This window comes from Oncorhynchus mykiss, chromosome 27 (genome assembly GCF_013265735.2).
Source record: "Oncorhynchus mykiss isolate Arlee chromosome 27, USDA_OmykA_1.1, whole genome shotgun sequence".
Lineage (NCBI taxonomy): Eukaryota > Metazoa > Chordata > Actinopteri > Salmoniformes > Salmonidae > Oncorhynchus > Oncorhynchus mykiss.
In genome coordinates this window covers 13,915,882-13,941,701 of record NC_048591.1, presented here as the reverse complement: position 1 = coordinate 13,941,701, position 25,820 = coordinate 13,915,882, and the positions used below count along the sequence as shown (strand labels likewise).

Here is a 25,820-nt window from a genome sequence, read left to right as displayed (position 1 = left end):
CGTCGTTAGCTATATAGCGAGGTACCTAGCTGGTAGCCAACCAACTAGCTAAAATGTTTGTTTCGCCGACTGGCTAACCGTATGCCATTTCCAATTCAAGAGTTATTGTTTGGTTAGCGAGCTTATTTTGTTTTACTAGCTACCTATGTTTATGGAAGAGAAATTGCAACACGAAATGGCCTCTGAACCTTCTTTGCTGCTTGCATCACACAGAGAAAGCAGGAACAGGATTCGAGAGATGACAATTGGAAACCATATTTTTTTTCGCGAGACGGATACTCCATTCCTCACAAGTATTTCAGTCTAATATTATCAATGAGGCCACCCCCAAACTACTGAATAAGACGCCACTGAACGTTACATATATTATGTTATTACCTATTTGTTCCAGTGTTGTAGTTGTAACAGACAGTGCACCAACTCCACTCTCTCAGCCTTCACATCAGCTGAGGTACCTGCAACTGCAATATACCTCCGCTCTAAAGTGCCCCATTCTTCCGCTCGGAACTACTTTCAATTTAGATGATAAAGTCGACAATGAAACAAACCTGCCCAAATAAATACATGTATTCAATAACAATTTACTGAATGTATTTACTATTGTCTACAGTTGTGTTCAGAAAATGTACAATTATATTTCACAATAGGATAGCGACGAAATATTAATCCGCTGGGTCGTGACCCCCTAATCCAACTGTTTTCTCGAAAATATACATGACATTGTGGGTTGATCATTTTTTATTTATATACTTAAATTATCAATCACTCAATATACAGTTTCGAATAGAATTCGCTTTCATTGTCACACAAAATATTTCCCTGTTGTTTTCTCTCCGTTGTCATAGAAACTCTTTAGCGTCTAAAAATGGCGTCTTTACATGGCAAGAAATTGTTTGAAATAAATGGCCAGGGGCCCCCTCCTACAATATATATTGTTCAGCTTACTGTCACTTAAACTGAGGTAAATGATTATATTTTATCACCCATTTGATATGTATCTTGGGATTGCTGAGAGTTAAAAACAGATCAACTTTATCAGCACAATGCTGGACTGTTCCTGTGGAGAAAGGCTACACATCAAGACAGCAGCCATGGTACACAATACTGTATTTGGTAGTGTTGCTCTCCATTGACATGATTATATTTTATCACCCATTTGATATGTATCTTGGGATTGCTGAGAGTTAAAAACAGATCAACTTTATCAGCACAATGCTGGACTGTTCCTGTGGAGAAAGGCTACACATCAAGACAGCAGCCATGGTACACAATACTGTATTTGGTAGTGTTGCTCTCCATTGACATGATTGTACTTTTAAATGCTACATATCAACCTTATGTATCTGACATTTCTTTCTGCAAGTAACTTTTCTGTTTCAACATGCTTTGAACATAGATTAACTACAAGGCTCTGATGATTGGAGAGAACTGAGTTGTATAACGGGCCTATTTATTTTTTAATTTCTCTTCAGGTGATATGGAGATCGTGGAAGATTTCTTTGCGGATTGAATTCAAGGGTGCTGCACCTGGAGAAAATAAGAAGACCCACGATGACCATTTGCATGATTCCTGCATGCAGCGTAAGGTTTCCATTACAAGTCTCTGCCATGAAACTCTTTAAGCCTACATCAGCTACTGTATTGGTTTTTGTGTAGATACACGTGGTTCTGTTGGTGTCTTGAAAAGTGCACTGCCCTGAGTAGGTATGTACTACTCCTTCTCTAGAACAGGTAGGTGTGGTGTTTGGCCAGCAGATTTGACAGTGCACCCAAGCACTGTGCCATGGGAACTTTGATTACCTGGAGTGCCTGCCCAATGACTTACTGCTCCAAATCCTGGCCTTCTTGGAACTGAAGGACGTTGCACTGCTGGCACAGACCACAAAGAGGTTCCACAAGGTGAGCCTGGGCTTTACAAACCCAAAGGACAGGTTTCTCAGATGAAAATGAAATCTACTCCTGGGAAAAGATTCATAATAAGAGAATTTCCATTTTTGAAATATATTTTTTTACCCTTTATTTAACTAGGCAAGTCAGTTAAGAACAAATTCTTATTTTCAATGATGTCCTAGGAACAGTGGCAGAACAACAGATTTTTACCTTGTCAGCTCAGGATTCGTTCTTGCAACCTTTTGGTTACAAGTTCAACGCTCTAACCACTATGCTACCTGCCGCCCATTGACATTGCTTGCTTTTAAATCCAGGACTAGTCTTAATGTGTCCAGGAAACCAGTCCATATTGTGCACCCAAATAGTTTACAAAAGCACATTTTACTTTCATATGCACATTCTTTCATTAAGGGCCCTGAGTTTTTACTGACCATGTGAACGGACAAGGAAAACCTCAGGGCTCTAGTTAGGCTATAACATGGCCAGGAAAATATGATCTGGGTTTAGTTAATGAGCTAGTGTTTGTCTGCCTGTCTGTCTGTGTGTGTTGTATTTCAATACGGAATGGGATATCCCAGCTCTGCAACTCTCCAGAGTTCTGGGAACAGACTGTGAGGGGTCACTGTGATAAACTCACGCCTGACATGGAGGCCCTAGCCAATGCCACTGGCTGGAGGAAGATATTCTTTGCCTTCAACACCAAAGAGAACCAGCAGTATGTACATGGAGGTAGCTAGACACTTAAACAAGACAGTGTTACTCATCTCATAATAAAGATTTGAGGAAATATAACTTTCTCTGCCATTAGCACAATGAGTTATTTATGCATTTGAATGGTGTGTTGTGTCTCTGTGTTTAAAATGCACTATTGATTGATTTATGTTGTGAATGTGTATTTCAGAGCTTGTTTATTCTCTCTGCAAAAATAAAAAGTGCCAAATGCTGTAGGCTTCCTTCGAACAAATAACATTAAATTATTTAGTCTTGATTTTTGTTATTGCATTTGAGTTCTAATCCAGTATGTTATATGCACTGTTTACAAGTAAAGCCATACTATTACTGAATGAATGCATGTTGCAATGGAATTGTTGAGGTGTTTATTATACTCTCTGGGTGTGACTGTGGGTTGTGCTCTTCAGTTGAAATTAGATACTTGGTAAAGTGTCCAATCTTTATCACACTCAATAACAGTAAGAACACATTAGTATGGAGTTTTAAATTGTATTAAAAATATTGTTACGTGCATGCCTGTTATAATAAAGAGTAGGCCTAAAACAGATTCAGCTACTTATAATGAGCTCATGGGTCAGACGTAATGCTGGAGATGTTTCCTGTTTGATGATCGATTTAGCGTTCCTACGCCCTCTGCTGAAAACTAGCTGTACTGAAGGAGCTGTGTGAGGAGGGGGGACCTGATACAAACACTAGCCAGCAGAGGGAGCAAAGTGGCAGAGAAATACACATCCTTACTTCAGGATGTGGATCAAGTAAAACAAAGGTGACGTGTGCAAAACAACTGCTATCAGTCAGACAAACTTAATCCTGCTGTTGAACTGTAACCACACTGGCATGAGTTTGAAGGTAATCGAAGATAGGCTTATTTAGCGCATGTATCAGAGAAAAATGTGTGAATCCTCCAAGTGCAAGGGAAGTTTGGTGAAAGGGGATTTTTTTTAAGAGCAAACATTTTAGTAGTATAATCAGAAAGATAGGCCACATAACCCCACTTAATTTGTTTAAATAAACTAACTCATACGCACCCTTTACATTATAAGAGGAGAGTCATGTAAAACAGAACATGTTTATAAAAAATTGTTTTATCTGTCTTTACATTGCAACATTACAAAGGACACGATGGAGATAGTTTTTAATGCATGTATTGTTGTTTAAAAACGTGTCTTTAAGTTGTAAAAATCGACTAATCGTTCAATCTTGTCCAAATACCTCACTTCGGGGGGTGAAATGGATCAGATTCCCGCACACACACGGTCCTCACTGGTACTGAGCTCTATTATTAGAGTCAGAGTCGCTAAACACCGCCTCCTCAGCTGGGTCTGGGAGGAAAAATATTCATTACGTAACAAAATATCTGTCTCTGGCTCCACTTCCTGAATAGCACAGTGGCTAGGCCTGCGACAGCCGACCAGCCCGGAAGTCTCACTTTCTCTCTATTTATATGTGTGGGCAGAGCTCACTTTCTTTCGTTTATCCCTTGCAACACATTCCCACCACCCCTCCTCATGTCCTCCTCATCTCCTCTTTGTGGGTCAGTGATGCACCAGGAGTGACGCAGCAGTGTCAGCGCCTCATCGGCCTCAAGACGGGCAGCGTCTCAGGAGTGGACTGGAGGGAGAATTTGTGTGCCCAGGCTGGGCACAGACACACACACAGGCAGCCAGCCACCAGTAAACAGAGGAGAAGGCGGAAGGTAAATTATATGGCTAGGCAGAGAGAGAGCAGGCCTGGAGCTGGCTAAAAACAACTCTCCTTCCTACACTCTCTCTCCAGAGGGACTGCTCACTTCCATAGCGATAGCAAAAGGGCCTGTAGGACCATCCGGGAAGAAAAATGTTAGTCGGCTACTGAGCATGTGTGAGTTGGATGTGCCAGCGCAACAGTAATGAGGATCAGTGTTTAAATACGCAAGTGTGTGTGTTTTGAGAGAACAAGGCCTAGTCAGGCTTGCGCTATGGGCTCTGTTTCCCTGCCGATCAATGTTCCTAGTCTACTCTAGCTGGGCTCTGCAAGTGGCTCCGGACAGACTGAGGCAGTAAAGGCATGTCTTCTTTTGTTGTGGTTTTGAAAATATCCCAGCTGTAAAACAGTTGTGTGTGCCAAAAAAAATAGAGGATGTCAGAAGGAATATATCTAGACAATTTCTATTAAAACTAAATGAAATGTTCAAAGTAAATGGTAAAGTCACATCAAACATTGTTGATATGTGATCTGTCTGACAGGGTTGAATCTCCAAGCAATTATTCAAGAGTGAAAGAAGAATTCATCCCAGAGAATGGCAACAATGAATCAGCAGGTTGGATCATTTTAATTTCTCCAATATCCACAAATAATCATGTGTTCATAGCAATATAAATTTGTCCAAATGATTTGTTCAAATTTCAACCACTCTTTATGTATTCTTTGTTTGCAAGACATTCGAAGTACTAACAAATACTGTGGGAGACGGGTTGTGGTAATTGAGACAAACAGTAGGTACTGCAGGCACTTCATTTGCAATTCTCAAAACTTATTTTTTTTTTATTTTTTATTTTTTTTAAACCCAGCATGGATGGTAAAGGAGGACTAGACTTATTATTTGTTTTGGGATGTTGAGTTCCCCTGCAGTGCACCAGTGGAAATCGATTGTGCAGGCAAGACTACAAATACAGGAAAAGTGGGGAGGAAGCAGGCAAGACCATTAACCATACATAGCAGGAATGTCTTAACACTGAAGAGAACGGAAAGACACCAAAGGAAAAACTGAGATAAAGGCATGATAGTGGCCACTCAAACATGTCAAATCATATTTCCTTTGGCTTTAAGAGGCTCCCTCCCAGAACGTGTAAGGTTCGCAACCTTTACTGTTTCATACCACCATGCTGTTAAGGTAGCACTGTTTTCAAAGGTTGCCACAGCAACAAGGTCATGCCAAAGTGCAACGGCTTACAGAAATGTGAGGGCTGGCGTGCTCCAGGCTGGTGTACTGCCTACCCAGGCCAATGCAGACAGGGGCCTTGATCGCACTCAGGTAATGTCAACAATCAAGCCGGGTAGGTCTGCACCAGAAATAGCTGGCAGACGGCTGAGCTTGTGGTTAATTGTGTGCGTCTCGATCACAACACAAGGCCATGTGACTAGTAATGAGCAGAGGAGAGAGAAAGCACAGAAAGCAGGAGGGGACAGAGGCACAGGGATTTTCATGATAAGCTGAACGAACACTGGTAGAAAGTGCACAACAAATGTCTTCCATGCATTTCATGAGGCAAATCTGTTCTGTGAGACCAAGTAAATGTAAAATGTGCATGGATTTCACACCCGGGTGCAGAAGCCTCATCCCTGACCCCGGAAAGAAAGCAAAGACACGTTTGAAAATTCAAAAACACTTGTAATAAAACCCCTCCGCCTTCATACGCATAAAGCAACTGTGTGCATCTACAGCAGCTGGTGGGGCTAGCATTGCCCTGCCTGCCTGGTTTAGCCCCTCCCTCCTGCACTCTGCAGTGCTGAGGCATCCCTCTGTGTTCCCATCCATCAGCAGCCTCCACAAATATGACGGTCCTCCTCTCCCCCTGCTCTCTTCTACATCCTTTTTTTCTCTCACTTTCTCTTACTTTGAAAGTGCAGAAGTAGATGAGAGAAATAAACCATATATAGTCACAGATATCTCATTGATTATGCTGCTATATACAAACAAGCTTTGTAGGCCTATCATGTTCATGAGCCAATGCACACAGATGTGCTGACAAAGAGCGAGAGAGGGTTGAGTGTACACAGTAGCACACACAAAGAGAAAGTGCATGTGTGCATAGGTATGAGACAGATGGAGAGCGTGATGTGACTGTTTGAAAGTGAGCTACAGAGCCAGCTTCCCTTTTGGACTGTGAGATACAGTATGAATGGTGTCGGTGTAGAAGTTGAGCAGAAATGTGATTGTGGGTGCACTTTGTGGTATGGTTGACGTTGTATCGTCGTAACAACGGTAGCAGGCGTGCTACCTAGGTGTTTTCTCTGTGATCTGTGCAGCACGGCGTAGTGCTGTGTGATGTAGCACTGAGCCGCTCTCTCTTACCGTCCTCAGCCATGATTAATAAAGTTGCCGTTTCCTGCTTGGCGACTGCAAAGTAGATGCCGCTGGGCTTCAGTTGCCCGGGCAGCACAGAGGCAGCAGACAGACCCATAGTCCAGTCTAGTTATTTTTAAACTTCAATGTGGGAATCCTGTGGTCAATGGTCTGAGAGCTGGGGCAAGCCAGGACAGGACTGGGTGGAAGAGGAGAGTGCGGGAGTACTCGACCAGGACCTAGGGAGAGACGAAGGACGTTGAAGCAGAGTGAGCAGCGTAGAACGAGAGAGGGAGGGAATGAGAGAGGGAGAGGAGGAAAGAAAGACAACAGCGAAAGCTCTGCCTCCAACGGCACCACTGAGCAGCGACGAGTCTAGAAAAAAAAGTGCTTACTTTCGCCTTCCTTTCACAAAAGTTTTTTTTCCTGAACGGTAGAGAATATGAACTATAGTGGAAGGACACTGCGTAATGTTTTTGGCTGTTCGCCTTCTGTGTCAGCTGTTCGCCTTCTGTGTCATTTTATCTGATTCGCAAAGGTATGTTCTGCACGTTTCCAACCAATCTACAATCTATCTTTAACGGAAATACACATATTGCATGGGGTGGCTTGACTGGGTTCTGCTATGCCATTTTCGCTCTGTTTGACTAGACAGCTTGTATTCAAGACAGTTTTGTTCTCGCCTTGTGGATCACAGAAATTAGGGAATTTAAATTTAAGGTTTTGAAAATGCATATCGCATGATATTCTAAGGCACAGTGTACTAGGGTGTGGCAAAGAGAACCGTTCATGACAAATTCAAAATTTCCGCTCAATGTGTGAACAGAGTAAAGCACATCAAGATGAGAGAAAATTGGTCATATCAGCCCTTATTGAAAAGAATCAACTGAAACCGCAGATATGCGGGCAATTTCCAGATGAAAATACAAGGAAAGCGGCACAAACCAGGGGAAATCAGCATCAAGGCTGAAGCACATCGCCTGCCATAAGCAGAAGAGAGAAAAGTCCATCGGGCTGCTGCATTTCTGCTGCAGACTCACACACACACACTGACACATATCCAGAGTGGAAACAAAGGGTGGCGAGCCTCCATTGCGGTGGTGTTGGAGCCTGGGAGTTCTGCGGTGCTGTGGCTCTCAGACAGGCAGGGCTCGCTGCGAGGAAGGACCAAACCAAATCCCCGGACGGCTAATGCAGTCGCCCACCAGCCCCGCCATCCGTCTGAATCTGAATCCCAATAAGTGCTGCGCCACAGCATGTTGCCATGACAACATAGGCCTGTCAGACGGGGAGGCAGGAGGCTGTGTTTCCCAGCGATACGCAAGGCTTCTCTTCTCTGTCTGCTGCCAGCCATATTGTAATCGTGGCACCTAGAGAAAACATGAGCAAAAATATGTATTTTATTAAGATTTCTTTTTCTTCAAACAAGTGTGCTTGATCACTTTAATAATAAGTTAAGTGACTATGCATTTTTATGTTTCAATACGGACATGTTAAGTCAAATTAGTGTTTATGGCCTGGGGCGGAATGTATGGTTTATTGCTGTGCAATTATGTAAATCTAACCTCTAACCTAATTACATTCGTTCTTCCCTGCCTTTTCTGAGTAATATGTAGAATGTGATGCTTAGGACAGTCAGTTGAAATATAGAGACTGAAAATGAGTACAGTTTCAATATTAAAACACGTAGATGTAATGTAGTTGAACAAGCAATTGGGTGCAATAGGGATGCCTCTAGGGCAGTATTCAACTAAGGGTATATGGAATATTATATTTTTGTTACGAAGAGGTGGTCTCATCTCAACATCATGGTCTAATGGCAATCTGGAGCAGGGACAAATGGTACCCCATAAACGGGCAGACATTTTAACCTACCCCAACAGCTCACCTTCAACAAGGATAAAGTAGACTATAGAAAATGGCCGCTATGCCATGGAAAATTACAGTATCAGCATTTGGTAGTACAGATTTATAACCTGCCCTACTATATGCATAACAACATTGCCACAATTGCAGAGCAGACCTATACCATCAGATAGCCTTGTTCTCTCTGTAAGCAAAGCTGTGGTGCGCTCCAAAGCACCTCTGCCGGACATCAGGGATTGCATTTTTGATGTCAGACAGGGAAAGAAGACATTTTGCATTAGGAAGTATGTTGTGACGCTGATCTTAAAATAAACATGTTTCCAGAGACCTCTTTGAATAGAAGTCAGGGACAAAAATCACGGGATGCTAATAAAAATAGAACTATGTTGCCTAGGCTTCAGCAGCATATAGGCATAATCATATTAATAGTCATGCAAAAAGAAAGTCAAAAATAAATGCTGATAGCCTAAATATAGCCTACCTCTAACTTCAGAAGCTACTTGCCTTTGCAGATAGGCTTTTACACAAGATGATGCTTAGGTTGACAGAGGTGTTGCCTCAGACCAGTCCACACAGTGACATAGGCCCACTCCCCTGGGAGGAACACACAGGAAGTGCTGTGCTCTTTAATTTCCTCTTAGGTTAGACAGAAAGACAAGAGATATTAAAACCGCCCTGTACCACATGCAAAAGCATCGGAAGACGTTACACACAAACATAAAACAACCCACTGGGCACAGACTCCAATTCAACATCTATTCCACATTGGTTCCATGTAATTTCATTGAAATGACGTGGAAACAACGTTGATTCAACCAGTGTGTGCCCAGTGGGAATGCTCTACAGATGTCTATAGATATAGTGAAGCAGATGGCGTGTTTGTGTAAGCCGTATGTGCGCGCCATGAATGTGCGATTAGGGACTGGATTAGCAACTGAATTCTACACTGAAAAGAGCTAAATGGTCAACATTGTGGTCGTTCCACTACAGTGGCTCTGTAGCCCAGTGCAGCGGACCCGTTTCAATTATAGGGCATTGGTTAACTATTCCTGTAATTGTATTAGCTCTGTCTCAGCTGTGTGTGGGTGAGAGCAGTCAAAACAATCCTATAATGCTTATAAATAATGAACTAACGATAGGGGCAGAAAGGGCGAATGAGTCAGGTGAGGCAATCTTACCATCTCATTTACTGCCATTAACCTGAGCCCTCAGTATGAATTATGCTAATGTACCTACCAGCCAGTAAGGGCAATGACTCTAGCATGGCTGGTGACCTGGAGTGGCATTGAACCTTTGACTGAAGCAGATAGAGCGACTCCACATCCTGGGTGAATCACGTTTGTCCTCATTCTAGTTTCCACTCCACCAGATATCACTTGCCAGGTACAAGTCATTTTTCTTCAGGCACTTGACTAGCGCATGTTTAGTCAGTGTTTATTAAGAACATAGTGTGGCAGCCTCCAGACTGTAGTCTTTCTACGTTAAGTAGCCTAATGTGCCTCACCAGATTAGGAAACAACAAAACAGAGAAGAGTCTCCAGGAAGCCATACGTCTTCAGGAATAGGTTCACAAATATATACTGAAAAAAAATATAAACGCAACATGCAACAATTTCAAAGTTTTTACTGAGTTACAGTTCATATAAGGAAATCAGTCAAATTAAAATAAAAAAAATAAAAAATGATTAGGCCCTAATCTAAGGATTTCACATGACTGGGAATACAGATATGCATCTGTTGGTCCCAGATACCTTAAAGTTAAAAAAGTTGGGGCGTGGATCAGAAAACCAGTCAATATCTAGTGTGACCACCATTTACCTCATGCAGCACATCTCCTTTGCTCTGCATCAGGCTGTTGATTGAGGACTGTGGAATGTTGTCCCACACCTCTTCAATGGCTGTGCGAAGTTGCTGGACATTGGTTGGGAACTGGAACACAATGTCGTACATGTCGATCCAGAGCATCCCAAACATGCTCCATGGGTGCCATGTCTGAGTATGCAAGCCATGTAAGAACTGGGACATTTTCAGCTTCCAGGAATTGTATACAGATCCTTGTGACATGGGGCTGTGCATTATCATGCTGAAACTTAAGGTGATGACGGCGGATGAACGCCACGACAATGGGCTTCAGGATCTTGTCACGGTATCTCTGTGCATTCAAATTGCCATCGATAAAATGCAATTGTGTTTGTTGTCGGTAGCTTATGCCTGCCCATACCATTACCCCACCATGAGGCACTCTGTTCACAACGTTGACATCAGCAAACCGCTCGCCCACACAGCCTTACGCGCCATCTGCCCGGTACAGTTGAAAACGGGATTCATCTGAGAAGAGCACACTTCTCCAGCATGCCAGTGATCATTTGCCCACTGAAGTCAGTTATGAACCTGGTGATGAGACAGTTTGTGCAGAAATTATTTGGTTGTGCAAACCCACAGTTTCATCAGCTGTCCGGGTGGCTGGTCTCAGACGACCCTGCAGGTGAAGAAGCTGGCTGTCGTGGTTACATGTGGTCTGTGGTTGTAAGGCTGTGGGAAATACAGCCAAATTCTCTAAAACAATGTTATGGTAGAGAAATTAACATTAAATTCTCTGGCAACAGCTCTGATGGACATTCCTGCAGTCAGCATGCCAATTGCACGCTCCCTCAACTTGAGACATCAGTGGCATTGTGTTGTGTGACAAAACTGCACATTTTAGAGTTTATTTTTATTGTCCCCAGCACAGGATGCACCTGTGTAATGATCATGCTGTTTAATCAGCTTCTTGATATGCAACACCTGTCAGGTGGATGACCGAATACAAACAGTGCAGCTATTCCCTCCGCAAGGCTATCAAACAAGCTAAGCGCCAGTACAGAGACAAAGTAGAATCTCAATTCAACGGCTCAGACACAAGAGGCATGTGGCAGGGTCTACAGTCAATCACGGACTACAGGAAGAAACCCAGCCCAGTCACGGACCAGGATGTCTTGCTCCCAGGCAGACTAAATAACTTTTTTGCCCGCTTTGAGGACAATACAGTGCCACTGACACGGCCTGCAACGAAAACATGCGGTCTCTCCTTCACTGCAGCCGAGGTGAGTAAGACATTTAAACGTGTTAACCCTCGCAAGGCTGCAGGCCCAGATGGCATCCCCAGCCGCGCCCTCAGAGCATGCGCAGACCAGCTGGCCGGTGTGTTTACGGACATATTCAATCAATCCCTATACCAGTCTGCTGTTCCCACATGCTTCAAGAGGGCCACCATTGTTCCTGTTCCCAAGAAAGCTAAGGTAACTGAGCTAAATGACTACCGCCCCGTAGCACTCACATCCGTCATCATGAAGTGCTTTGAGAGACTAGTCAAGGACCATATCACCTCCACCCTACCTGACACCCTAGACCCACTCCAATTTGCTTACCGCCCAAATAGGTCCACAGACGATGCAATCGTAACCACACTGCACACTGCCCTAACCCATCTGGACAAGAGGAATACCTATGTGAGAATGCTGTTCATCGACTACAGCTCGGCATTCAACACCATAGTACCCTCCAAGCTCGTCATCAAGCTCGAGACCCTGGGTCTCGACCCCGCCCTGTGCAACTGGGTACTGGACTTCCTGACGGGCCGCCCCCAGGTGGTGAGGGTAGGCAACAACATCTCCTCCCCGCTGATCCTCAACACTGGGGCCCCACAAGGTTGCGTTCTGAGCCCTCTCCTGTACTCCCTGTTCACCCACGACTGCGTGGCCACGCACGCCTCCAACTCAATCATCAAGTTTGCGGACGACACAACAGTGGTAGGCTTGATTACCAACAACGATGAGACGGCCTACAGGGAGGAGGTGAGGGCCCTCGGAGTGTGGTGTCAGGAAAACAACCTCACACTCAACGTCAACAAAACTAAGGAGATGATTGTGGACTTCAGGAAACAGCAGAGGGAACACCCCCCTATCCACATCGATGGAACAGTAGTGGAGAGGGTAGCAAGTTTTAAGTTCCTCGGCATACACATCACAGACAAACTGAATTGGTCCACTCACACAGACAGCATCGTGAAGAAGGCGCAGCAGCGCCTCTTCAACCTCAGGAGGCTGAAGAAATTCGGCTTGTCACCAAAAGCACTCACAAACTTCTACAGATGCACAATCGAGAGCATCCTGGCGGGCTGTATCACCGCCTGGTATGGCAACTGCACCGCCCTCAACCGTAAGGCTCTCCAGAGGGTAGTGAGGTCTGCACAACGCATCACCGGGGGCAAACTACCTGCCCTCCAGGACACCTACACCACCCGATGTCACAGGAAGGCCATAAAGATCATCAAGGACATCAACCACCCGAGCCACTGCCTGTTCACCCCGCTATCATCCAGAAGGCGAGGTCAGTACAGGTGCATCAAAGCTGGGACCGAGAGACTGAAAAACAGCTTCTATCTCAAGGCCATCAGACTGTTAAACAGCCACCACTAACACTGAGTGGCTGCTGCCAACACACTGACACTGACTCAACTCCAGCCACTTTAATAATGGGAATTGATGGGAAATGATGTAAATATATCACTAGCCACTTTAAACAATGCTACCTTATATAAATGTTACTTACCCTACATTATTCATCTCATATGCATACGTATATACTGTACTCTATATCATCGACGGTATCCTTATGTAATACATGTATCACTAGCCACTTTATACTATACTATGCCACTTTGTTTACATACTCATCTCATTTGTACATACTGTACCCGATACCATCTACTGTATCTTGCCTATGCTGCTCTGTACCATCACTCATTCATATATCCTTATGTACATATTCTTTATCCCCTTACACTGTGTACAAGACAGTAGTTTTGGAATTGTTAGTTAGATTACTTGTTATTACTGCATTGTCGGAACTAGAAGCACAAGCATTTCGCTACACTCGCATTAACATCTGCTAACCATGTGTATGTGACAAATAAAATTTGATTTGATTTGATTTGATTTTGGATGATTGCCTTGGCAAAGGAGAAACGCTCACTAATAGGGATGTAAACAAATGTGTCCACAAAATGAGAGCAATATGCTTTTTGTGCGTATGGAACATTTCTGGGATCTTTTCAGCTCATGAAACATGAGACCAACACTTTACATGTTGCGCTTATTTTTGTTCAGTGTAGTTCTATTACATGCGAGGCAATTATTCAGAAATGTAAAATAGAAACGTCTGAAAGCAAGGAGTTTAATTGAATTGGTTTTCAGACAATGGTGAGTGCTCATTTCCAGGTGTACACATTTTTCCAATGTATGGTCAATGCTGTTTTTTCCAACAGAGAATCATCAGAAATTCTTAATGTACAGCATTGTAAACATTTTGTAAGGGTAATGTCAATAGGACATTTTTGTACTGTTGTTACATTTCACTGAGGTAAATATTACATTAGTATATTCTCATGAGAACTAAGCATTGTTCTGGTTAATCTATTTAAATAGGCTTGTGGAAAATAAGATAGGGCCTACAGTTCTTCAAGATATGGTATGCCAGCATCATCTCCTTAAACTTTGCTGCCATCTAGTGGGACAGAGTAAGAAGAGCTGGATGGCTTTCTTAAAACTCACACATTCCACTTGATTTCTATAAGGGCATTACTGCCAAATCCAGCCCATGCCCATGCTTAATCAAAGTAACATAAACCATATACCTTAGATTATCTCTGTATGAAAGGAAATGTTATTGTTTGCACAATTATAGCCAACTAATATTTGGAATACTAAAGAATCTAACAGAATAAATAACACAATTTCTACTTCCACATCAGAAAAAGTATGTACCCCTTTCATATGTTTTTCTTAAATTCCAGAATGACAATTTAGTCATTTTTACATTTGAGTAATTTAGCCGACACTCTCATCCAAAGCAATTTACAGTAGTGAGTGCATATATTTTCATACTTGTCCCCCGTGGGAATCGAGCCCACAATCATGACGTCGCAAGCGCCATGCTCTACCAACTGAGCCACATGGGACTCAGTTGGTACAAATGTAATGATATTTTTCATTGTGACTATAAGCAATGGGTTAACAATGTTTCGAAACCAATTTGAAATTTCCTTTTATGTCCTCTATGCAGATGACCGTGACGTCTCCCTGCACCCAGGGCTTGATGGACAGCTCCCATCCCCAGGCGCTCCTCAGCAGGCTCAATGAGCAGCGCTCCCAGGGCCTCTTCTGTGATGTCACCATCGTGGTGGAGGATGTAAAGTTCCGGGCCCACCGGAACATCCTGGCTGCCTGCAGCGGATACTTCCGCAGCGCCTTCACCTCCACTGAGGTGTGGACTTCCAGCCAGGTGCTGGAGCTCATGGACCTGAGGTCTGAGGTGTTCGCCAGCATCCTCAACCTCCTCTACTGTTCTAAGGTTACATCATCACCTAGCACTGAGGACACTAGATGCCTGATGGCAGCTGGAAAAAGACTGGGGATTCCCTTCTTAGAGAAACTAGTGGAACAAGACAGGCAGGACTCAGGTGGGCCACAGATCCAAACCTCAACCAACCCTGTTAAGACCACAGGCCGTAGTAAGACCCAAGGGCCTCGTAAAGCAAAGAAAGAGACCTCCAGGCCAGACGAACCAGACAGTGCTAGAGGCCCGAGGATCACCAATGCTTTCTCTATCACTGAGGTGGGCCCCGGGAACAACCTCTTCACCCCACTAGACCTGCACAGGGGGGAGAGGCCATCACCTGATCTTGGACAGACCCCAGCGGGCTGCCCTGCCCCCTGCTCCCTCGCAGTGGACAATGAGCCCATGCAGGCGCTGTCAGAGCACTCCTACGCAGTCATTAGCCAGGGACCCAGGGACCCTGAGCACAGGGATGGCAACCAGGAAGACAACAAGAAGGGCACCAAGCCCACACAGTCCCAACCAAGACAACTGGCCAGCAGAAACAGTGGCCCACTCAAAAAGCGTCACAGACTGCGAGCCGCCTTGAGTAAAAGCACACCTCAAACACTGGCTGTAGCACATGAATCTGTGCATCCAACTGGAAGCAGCCCGACATTAATTAAGCCCATTGTACAACCTGTGGGAACGTCACCCCCGTCATTATACCCGCAGACAAGCACAAGCAGGACCAATGAGCTGCCTCTAGCCATTGATAATGGCTACAGGGAGCTGGACCCACCTCCACTTTCACCCTACACAGATGATAGCATATCAATCTACAGCTGTGAGCACTGTCCAGAGATATTCACCAATAAAGCACTTCTCACCGTACACACAGAAATGCACAAAAAAAGGTTTGTCAGTCATTTGTTTTGCAAGTTTTGTCGCAGGAAGTTCATGCATTTGAAGCGGTTGCGGAACCACGAGACGGTGTGCACGAAATCACAGAGGGGCTCGCCTGAACACGAGCCCCAAGGCAAAGAGGCCGGGGCAGACCATTATTCAGACAGCATGCCAAGCACGAACAATACAGTAACTAATGTCCAGTTATCTCCTACTGAACTTCCTGACCCTTTCCCTCCAAACAGCCTCCAAATGAATCCCAAGTCAAAAACACTGCAGGCTGTAGATAAGTTAGTGAAACCTAGTGGAGGCCAGAGGGTCTATAACTGCAGTGTGTGTAAACGGGCATATGTGACCGTCTCCAGTCTGAAGCGCCACGAGAATGTTCACTCCTGGCAGAGGGCATACCCCTGTCACTACTGCAATAAAGTGTTTGCCCTAGCCGAGTATCGCACCAAACACGAGATCTGGCACACAGGAGAGCGCCGCTACCAGTGCATCTTCTGCTTGGAGACCTTCATGACCTACTACATCCTAAAGAACCACCAGAAGGCCTTCCACGGAATCGATCCCAGATTATCTGTGAGTAAGAAGTCAGCAAATGGAGGATTTAAGGGCAGCGTTTACCCCATCAAACTCTACAGGCTTCTGCCTATGAAATTTAGAAAGAGACGGTACAAGACTTACAGTCATACCTATTCAGAGGAGCTGGAGGGCAGTGAGCAGGCCCCGCTGGGCTGCAGCTCTCCCATCCCTTCATTTGATGATGGTGGTGCTATGAGTAACCAAGACGCTGCTATATTCTCAATGCCTGTGACGTTCATGGCCACTCCAAAAGTGGTGGCCTCAGTAATGCCACGCATCAGTTTTGATCAGCCCTGTGACCAAGATGTAGACCAACATGCAGGCACAGGAGAACAGGCCTCTCACTCTGAGCATAATGGGCCTCCATATAGCTATTCATCCCCCTTGGCCATAATGCAGGCAGGTGGGGAGTCCCCTGCAATGGACTATGGAGATGGTGCCGCATTCCAAAGATTTAAGAACCAGGAGGGCAACAGTCACAATCTACCAATCCTAAAAATTAACCCACCCAGCTCTCTGAACAGGCTATGTGAGCTCTCAGCTGCAGCTCAGAGAATTGAAGCCATGACCAGTCAGCTTTTTCTGCCAGGGGCTGAGAGCCTGGTCACTAGCAAGACTGCAGGGGGGGAAACTGAAACGTACATTGCCAAGCCTGCATGTCCAGGTCCTTCCGTGGATGGTCACGTTCTACCCCTCTGCCAGATCACAGTGAAAATTGGCAACGAGGCAATCATTCGCCGAAGGATCAAGGGCTCCAAGCTGTTCCCCAGGAAGAGGAAAAGAAGGAGCGGGAACCAGGTAGAGGAGAGGTGTTGGGACCAGGGCCGGCCTACAGAGGGCAGCATGGAGATCTCCAGCCTCCGCTTCAGGACAGAGGTCACTTCTGTCATTGAGCCAGAGCCATGTGATGACCTCACTGACCGTGACACAGCTGACAAGCTCTGGCGTCCCTATTACTCTTACAAACCCAAGAAGAAGAGTAAGAAACTGAGATCCAAACACAGAAAAGAGAGACATCGTCTATGCTATTCCATGACATCCTCTTTAGTGCCCAGGGCCAGCAAAGACTACCTGGATAAAGGATGCAGAAGTGCTGAAGAGAGCATCTCCAGTGAGGGTACAGAGCTGAAACAACGTCTCAGAAACACCAGCCCAAAGACGGCATACACCTGTGACATCTGTGCAAGCACCTTCATAACGGCATCTGGTCTGAGAGCGCATGTCATTGGCTGTCACCCAACTTTCTGTCGGACCTGTGCAAAGCAGTGTCCCCCCGGCGAAGCCCCCAGTGCCAGCTTTGAGACCGCTGAGGACAGCAGGGATTACGTATGCAAGAGCTGTATGGAAAATGGCTCCTGCTTTGACAATTGTGCCCGCAGCCCCAGCACAGAGAAGCGGTATCGTTGCTCCTTCTGCCCCCAGCGCTTCCTCTACCTCGCAACCAAGAAGAGCCATGAAAAAAAACACCAAGAGACAGCAGGAAAGGGGTACAGCAGCGACAACTACTCCACAGTCCCAAAACGGCAAGCAATTTTGGACTTAGGCTTAAATCTGAAAAAGCATGTCATCAAAACAGAGGAAGGGGAGGATCAATATAGCATCGACAAGGAGAGCAAAGTGCCAACGGGATCACTAGGCAGGTTCTCAACAGAGAAGATAGAGCCTAAGCACGAGGAATGGGAGGACACAGGTGACTACATATCAGTGGCGCCCGAGAAAGAGATTCCATTTAGAATTAGTGATGGACACTATCAGAAAACTCCAATGTCACACCCCTGCACCGACACCTTTTCTCCTTCCCCTTCAGAAATGCAGTATAGAAAGCCTTCCCCTTCCAAGATGCAGTATAGAAAGCCTTCCCCTTCAGAGATGCAGTACAGAAAGTCTAAAAAGCGCATTGAACACAAACAGCAACATCAGACAAGCCTCACGTCCAAAAAGCAGAATCAAGTAGACTATATCGGTAGAGAGACACCCAGCCATAAGGCCCCTATGACCACACCAGGAGCAGACAGTCATTTTAGCTATGGGCAGTCTTCTGCTACATATCTGAAAAGAGACTCTGTCACTAGGGCAACCACTCCCTCCTCGCCCAAGTCAGAGAAGAGTACATACAGTGCAAAGAAGAGACCTCTTTACAAACATAATACTTATCATTCAGGAGGGAAATACTTTTAAGTGATTATATGCCTATGTAGTAAGTTGCAGACCTACAGTCAAATACATACAGTACCAGTCAAACGTTTGGACACAGCTACTCATTCCAGAGTTTTTCTTTATTTTTACTATATTTATAGAAAATAGTAAAAATAAAGAAAAACCCTGGAATGAGTAGGTGTCCAAACTTTTGACTGGTACTGTATGTCAATAGATTTCAAAGCTGTGCTTGATGTAGGTTAGTTTGATTTAGGTTAGTTTGCCCAAAATAATGGACACAAAGGAATTGACCCAAACTAAATCAAGTTCACCTCAAGTACTTTGAAAACATTATTTGATATTGTGTTTTTGACCTGGGCCTGGAAAACAGATCTGAAATAAGTTGCCAATGGAAAGCAGATATTGAATGAGGACCTAACTGACATTATGTAAATATAATTTTCTTCACTTATAACACAATAGGTAATTTTTCATGTTTAAAAAGTGATTTATTTTTGTACTTTATTTAGCTTTGAGACTAGTTCATAATTATTGTGCTGTCCATATTCTATACCTATGCATAGTTATTTGCACTTTATTATAATTTATATTTACACTGTATAGACTACCATTCATATTAGTCTGTCCACCACTTTGGTAGTGTCATTACCACATGCACCATCAAAATGAATGAGTCCTTATGTGTGTCTTTTAAAATAATATACATGAGTGTTACAAAGTTGACAAACTGCAGTTTGGCAGAGGGAATAAATAATTAATCAACCAACCAGTAGATAATGACAGGAAGAAAACATACATGCTTGTTTTTATATTCCCGTGTCTTGGGTTATTTAGATAAATAAATAAACAAACAAACCTGTCTGGAATTGCCGAGAAGAGCTGTTAAGCTACATTCTCGAATTAAGAGGACAAATGAATGCATGGCACACACACACCCTCCTATTGTTTAGATTAAATAAGCACACAGGAGGACATAATTTGTAAGTCCTTGCACTGATGCAGTTTGCAGCTGTTACTTTCATAAGACAAATATAAAAACAAATCTAAGCCATCTAATATTTTTACTCTTTACTTTACTGAATGCTCCCCTACCTTTGTGTTAAATGTTTTACCTAACTTCTCAGTTGTATTACCTTTGGTAAATAAAAGTGTGCAGAGTTTGCAAAAGTGCAAATGCTTAGTAAATCTGACTGTCTGTTTACTCTGGAGCTCTGTTGAATTCAGTTCTACAGTCACTTGGTGGCCTCGAGGGTCAGCCCATCTGAGAAGTTAATTCCTTTCCCATCATCCCTCAACAAAACCCAGCAACATTTTAGAGTCTGGCCCACACAAAGCAAAACCCAGATGTTCCCCTCTCCCCATCCCCCTGGAGTCGGGACTGGCCCGATCTGGTAACAGGTTTATTAGGTAGTACAGTACTTACCTTCTCATCTGCAACCCCCTTGTTACCTAATGCTACCAGTTTCTGGATAAACCTTAACTACTACTCTCTGCTCCTTCAATTATTAAGTTGACTGTGTTAATGAAGATAAACCATTGAGGTGGCTGTGAGTCACAGGCCATGAGAGTTTAACTATTTACAATTGGCTACACAGTCTAAATAAAGTTATTGATGAATAATACACACTTGACAAATCAAAGCATAGTCATGATACCCGCTGATACCCATAAGGACCACATAACCAAATGCAAAGCAGGTTAGGTTTATACATTGAAACTTCCTTCGGGTTTATAGAAACGGCAAATTGAATCACACTGGTCTCCTCTTCTAACTCAAGCATCTGGTCATCTAATCTACTTCCTTCATGGTGAGGTAAGTGGTCACATAGATAAAAACATCCATATGGGTGATTCCTCACAAAATTAGAACAAAAAGAAGAGTATGATTTTGGGGATTTTCATGAAATGTAGTATATATATATAAGGTTCCTTTGGTTGAAGGTTTGTTGACATATTAGACATTTGCATCTTAAAGCATAATTGAGAAATCATTAATTGAAGCTGGAATGCGACATTTACCCAGGCCTCCTTAATGGTTCATCTGTAGGTGCTACAAAGCAGAAATTGTCATACGAAACCAATATGCAATATGAGTAGTATTTTGATTACAAAACCAATTTTCTTTCATTCATTTATGAATATTTAAAATATACCATTTTTGATTTGGCTAATGTTTCAATATATTGTTGATCATAACATACTCTACAAGCACAAAATTCCCAGAATGGGATCTCTGCTACTTTGGAGTTATAATCCAATATGTAAGCATTACCAACAGAGTGAATGTGAAAACAGTTGCCATCTGCTGCCGATTTGCAGGATGTGCAATGATACAAATAAAGGAGCATGCTATGCCAATTTATCTGAATAAAATGGGCCATAACTTTAAAACTAGGAGACATCCCACTCTGGAACTTTGATATGTCCGTATTGTATATTATGTTCATCACTATATAAAAACATTTGACTAATCACATTTTTTATATTTTCATTATAAGATAATTTGTATTAAAATAAAACTACTACTCATATTAAAGAGCAAGCGGTACAGCTTCAAATGACACACATTTTTGCATTGTAGCACCTACAGATGAAACATTATGGAGCCTAAACGAGGCCTGGGCAAGGCCAAAATGTTACAAATGTTCCAACTAATTATTTCTCAAGTATGATTTAAAGTGCAACTGAAGGCAATAAACTACTTCTCTGATAGAAAACAGCCCATGTGGCATCGATATTAGTCAAACATTTATTCTAGTGTTAAAATTGACAACAAAGTGTAAACAGGATCATTTTGATAAAGTCAGTCATGTACACGTTTAGTGTTGTTTAAATAGAAAACAAATTGACAATACAACTTTCATAACAGTTACATAAAAATAAAAAGAGACTAGCCTGCTGACCTTACTGGGTCGATAGGAACATTAGCCCGAGCTATTTAGGAGGGATATCACACCTGTCACAAATTATTGTCTAGTTCTGTTTTCCTGCCGAGGGGTGCCCTATACCTACACCCAGAGAGGATTAGTTGAAAGTTCGGGTACAGGGGGTGGCTTGTTCTAAAATGATTTTGTGCAGAGGGCCCTGAACTTAAAGATCTCATCCAGACCTGTCTGTTTGACTCAAAGTACCTTGCTTGCTGTGGTGATAATCCTTCTCAGCATATTTCTCTGGCTGACAGTGGCATTGCCAAACCCACAAACAATACAAAAAGTTTAAATAATCTCAATGAAAGATTCAGTATAGCACAGTCAACATTAAAAGATCCCAGCTTTTTGAGAAAGTACAGTCTCTGACCCTTTTTGTAGATCAGGTCTGCACATTTACTCTACTGAAGCTTATTGTCCAAGAGGACACCCAGATATTTGTATTTCTCTACAATCTCTATGATCTGACCTCTGATAGATGTTGCAGAGGTAGGTGTTGTACACTTCCTGAAGTCTACGCACATCTCTTTGGTCTTGTTGGTATTGAGGACCAAGTGTGATTTGTTACGCCACTCTACAAAGTAATTTAGGACTGGGCCATGGTGTTCCTCGTCAGCATGCAACAGGCTGATCAAGGCAGTGTCATCAGTAGTAAAGTAACTACATGTAATCTAAAATGTAATTTACATCATCTCCAAAAGTCATTATTAACCATGAGAGGACAATAAACAGTAACTAGTAATGCATCATACTCCCAAGAAAGGTTCAAATCTCACCTTTCTGGTAATTGTTTTTAGAAATTGCTCAGGTGTAGTCACGTTTGAAGACACAAGCTCAAGTACAAATTAGGAAAATATGAAATATTTTATATGACATATTTCCTATTCAACAAAACTGTATGAATATGGCTTGAAATGACACATGCTTTCTAAATGTAGTATAATCAAATTATAAAACCTCTTACTATAAGATTTCGCCTTCCTTATAACTGTAAAATACATATTTCTTTGTCTAGTGTTAGAGAAAATGTGCATATTTTTCAAGGTCTCTCTTGATCAAAACACCTGCCCCCACCGCTGTGAACATCAAATAGAGCTATATTAATTTCATATTAAATTTGTCCATCTATGACAAACAGAAATGTTTTTTTGTTTAAAATCTATAAAATATTTCAGATTAATGGCTATAAATCAATCTCTGAATATGCTATAGTGATGAAACCACTCTCACCTGCTACGCTATGATGTAAGGATTGCAGGCATGCACTTTTTCAGTGGATGTGATGTAGGGTTCAGCCAGGAGTTGATGGACAGTCAGAAGAGCGAATTAAATGGTAGGAGCTTCAAGTGGTTTCATATGTAATGTCCTATGTCACACAGGCAGACAATATACTACTGTGTCCGTGGGAACCAAGGTTATCACTCAATGCATGCCATTTTGAGCTAGTGTCCACAGATCCAATTTCTAAGTGAAAATGTCAGTCGGAACGGTATCAGAACCATGCAGGTCCCCTAAACAGGATACTTTACATCTAAGAGGGATACAAATGTCAAATATATGTTAACAATCCTTCCTCCAAAGGACCCTTCTATTGATTACATTTTGCGAAAATCCCCCAAATCATGATATTTCTTTTCTAGTTTCATGAGGAATCCCCCATATGGAAATAAGATCAGGTTTAGGATTAAGGTTTTCAAAAGGGCTTTGCACTAAAGTGGGCACAAGGGTTTGGTTAGGGTTTTGAGGTCAAGATGGACTGGTGCTAAGGTTATGGGTTATTAGGACATGGGTTACAGTTTTGAAAAATGAGTGAAGATAAGACTGGGTCTAGGGTTTTCTAAAGTTAATATAAGGTTGGGTCTAGGGTGCTGTTCCAGTGGTGTAAAGAAGATTGTCACCCGAATTGACAGGCTCAAGGCACTATCATTTCTGCTTGCCTTGAGCAGGCAGGTGTGCATACCTGTATTCCCACTGTCCTTGTGAATGTCCTGAATAGTCTTGGATAAGAAATCCACCATCCAAACTGTGACTACCTTGAAATAAGAAAGAGATGAGAGAAGTGAACATAGCCAGTTCCCTGTATTAATGAAAAAAGCACATAATCCGACTTTGCAAAACTATATCAGCCTGAACATTTTTAACCTTCAAATAACAAAATATCAAGAAATGCTCCTATGGCAAGCACAGAAGTTACAAGTATTGTCTGTGCAAATTCCGTGTCTGTAGGTCGGGTACCGAAAGAGGAGGGGGGAGGCGCATCCTCTCATCTTTGACACTTTTCTTTGGTGTGAATCCTGCACAGAGCTTCCACTTGTTTTACAAACAGTGAGAGTCAGTGCAGTGAATACTATTCACACAAGTCTCTCCAGTCTAGTCTAATGTCAGCGTACGGCCAATAGCGCTCGTAGTGACGCTGCAGTAGGTTGGCCCTTCGCTTGCATTCATAAACGGATATTATAGCTAAGCGTTGAATGTACTAGCTACAGATACAGTCAAGTCGGACCATGGCGGAAGAAGAGGACACGAAAATACGGATTTTACAAAGCCTGCGGGGAAAGATATGTAAGTGCGAACAATGTATTTATTGTATCGGCATTCTTCAATTGAAGGGTTTAACAAAAAAGTAAACGACGTGAAAAAAGAGGGGCGCGGTACGATCAACACAGCTAGTTCATGAAGATAGATTGAGACATTGTTGTGAATGAATGTTGCCCGGGCCCGATTAAACTTGTTTTATATTTTCCGAAAACGTTGTCACAATGTAGCTATTTATTTTAATATCACAGCTAGGTTATCTAAGAAAAGCCTATGCAAAGACGGGCTAGTTAGTACAGTCAGTGGTTTGAAATCCACACACACGCATCAAAACACATGAGCAAGGACTGGCTAGCTTAACTGTTAGCTGGCTCGCGCTAGTTAGCTACGTTGCTAATTTAGCTGTCTATTTTTCTAGCAAACGTAAAGTGCTTTCCGTGAAATTGTGCCACTCCCTATACAGGCAATTCATTTGTTTCAATGTATCTTATCTTAGCTAGCTATCTAATAATAATGTGTCATTCATAGCTAGTTCACGCTACCAGTAGCTAGCTAGTTACCTTGTCTCGGTTCTCATCTTGCGAAACGCTCGTGGCAGGAAGTTGTCTCCGTGTGTTGGTTAGGTTCTGAAATGTAACTGTGTTGAAATAACTAACTAGTTTCGATATTAATCTATTCCAGATTAGTCATCACTTGAGAAATGATTTTGAAATTTTAAGCCAAACCCTTATCCAGCAAAGTTGGCTAATAGCTGGTTTTCGTTACTGTCATATTGATAAGAAAGGGAAAAAAAACGTGAATTTACCCAGATTTGAGAAAAATATTAATTTCATCAAAGATAATGGATACAATATATTCTTCTTTAAGTGGAACTTTTACACTTTCTGGATATATTTGGTCACAAACACCCTTGTCCATCATTCTTTGAGCAGGAAAATAACCTGAATTAATAAAAGTTCCATAATACATTCTATTAGTTCTGTGTGGCCCTTGCAATGCAGTTTACTCACGTGAATAAGATCAATTAAAAGTCATAATCATAAGGACCGGTGGGATTACTGAAATTGCTTCCTTCCCATGGATGTCGGGTGCATGTTTTTTTTTTTTTTTTTTGCAATTAAGAAACTTCTTGAGGTCCTAAACACAATTCCACATCAAGACCACATCCATCATTGTTATTATCCTCTGTAAAGCATGTCATTTCATGACTTGCATCTATGAATAACAGCTAGCCTATAGCAGATATTTAAGTAACTTTCTCAAAGTCCATTTTTGATAAAGAATTGGTTTGACTTCATAAACATGCACCTGGCTTTTATGCAGACAGTTTGTTAGTTTTGAATGAGCACAGTACCACACAGGATCTTTTGATGGAATGTTACTGGCACACAAACAATACTGTCAGCTTTGTTAGGGTAGCTGTGTGAGAGAACAACACCATTCACACTATCTACTGCAAAAATGAGAAAACAACATGCTAAGCATCACATACATAAACCTGTTTTGATTGCAGGAAGTCTAGTAAAAGTATGAATTTATCTCAATTGTCTAAAAGATGGGACTCCTCCTTTGATCAGTGTTTTCACTAAAAAGGACTAATCAAAGTACCTGCCCTTGGTTATAGACTACTCTACCAGTATTCGCCCCCCTTCCTCCCCTTCGCTCTGGCTCTGATGCTTACTTCTGCAGATGCTGTCATGCGTGTACAAACAAGCACAGAAGTTGACATGCACAAAGTACTGTCATCATAGGTGTGCATTTAAACATAATAAATGAATGCATTATGCACTTGCGCGCACACAAATCGTCTGCAAAACAAATGG

The 25,820-nt window shown here is 42.7% G+C and overlaps 3 protein-coding genes, 2 long non-coding RNA genes and 1 other non-coding gene across 9 annotated transcripts in view; 3 read left to right on the top strand and 3 right to left on the bottom strand.

Moving 5' to 3' along the window:
• The window catches only part of LOC110507608 (E3 ubiquitin-protein ligase TRIP12), a 44,422-nt gene extending 43,908 nt beyond the window's left edge, over nt 1-514 (bottom strand). For all 3 annotated transcript variants that reach the window (XM_021587704.2, XM_021587706.2, XM_021587705.2), the window contains exon 1: nt 379-514. The gene's annotated coding sequence lies outside the window, so the exon portion shown is untranslated. The remainder of the gene's footprint in view (nt 1-378) is intronic.
• A 620-nt stretch (nt 515-1,134) lies between these two features.
• On the top strand, nt 1,135-3,051 carry LOC118944762. The gene is made up of 3 exons (XR_005040056.1): nt 1,135-1,263; nt 1,473-1,581; nt 1,727-3,051. It is a non-coding gene; the product is annotated as an uncharacterized LOC118944762 (long non-coding RNA).
• Nucleotides 3,052-3,925: 874 nt separating this feature from the next.
• Nucleotides 3,926-19,709, top strand: zbtb38 (zinc finger and BTB domain containing 38). 2 transcript variants are annotated; one of them, XM_021587709.2, is made up of 3 exons: nt 3,926-4,318; nt 4,848-4,921; nt 14,636-19,709. In XM_021587709.2, exons 2-3 carry the CDS (start codon nt 4,901-4,903, stop codon nt 18,554-18,556), a joined length of 3,942 nt encoding a protein of 1,313 aa, XP_021443384.2. In that variant the 5' UTR covers nt 3,926-4,318; nt 4,848-4,900; the 3' UTR covers nt 18,557-19,709. The 2 variants fall into 2 exon arrangements, with proteins under 2 accessions (XP_021443384.2, XP_021443385.2); XM_021587710.2 differs by lacking the exons at nt 3,926-4,318; nt 4,848-4,921 and adding an exon at nt 7,075-7,205.
• Nucleotides 4,914-24,701, bottom strand: LOC110507620. Its single transcript, XR_002471153.2, has 3 exons — nt 24,558-24,701; nt 23,423-23,495; nt 4,914-8,037 (listed from the first exon to the last, which is right to left on the bottom strand). It is a non-coding gene; the product is annotated as an uncharacterized LOC110507620 (long non-coding RNA).
• trnaa-ugc lies at nt 14,459-14,532 on the bottom strand. Its single transcript has one exon. It is a non-coding gene; the product is annotated as a tRNA-Ala (tRNA).
• rasa2 (RAS p21 protein activator 2) overlaps nt 23,739-25,820 on the top strand; it is a 44,423-nt gene continuing 42,341 nt past the window's right edge. The window contains exon 1 of the mRNA XM_021587711.2: nt 23,739-24,024. Within this exon, the coding sequence (XP_021443386.1) occupies nt 23,967-24,024 (58 nt within the window). The 5' untranslated portion in view covers nt 23,739-23,966. The remainder of the gene's footprint in view (nt 24,025-25,820) is intronic.

What these genes read in the sequence shown, in the direction of transcription:
- zbtb38 (XM_021587709.2), top strand. Translation starts at nt 4,901, where the DNA reads ATGGCAACAATGAATCAGCAG. An exon ending in TGGCAACAATGAATCAGCAG is followed by an intron (nt 4,922 to 14,635) that starts GTTGGATCATTT and finishes TCCTCTATGCAG; the next exon opens with ATGACCGTGACGTCTCCCTG.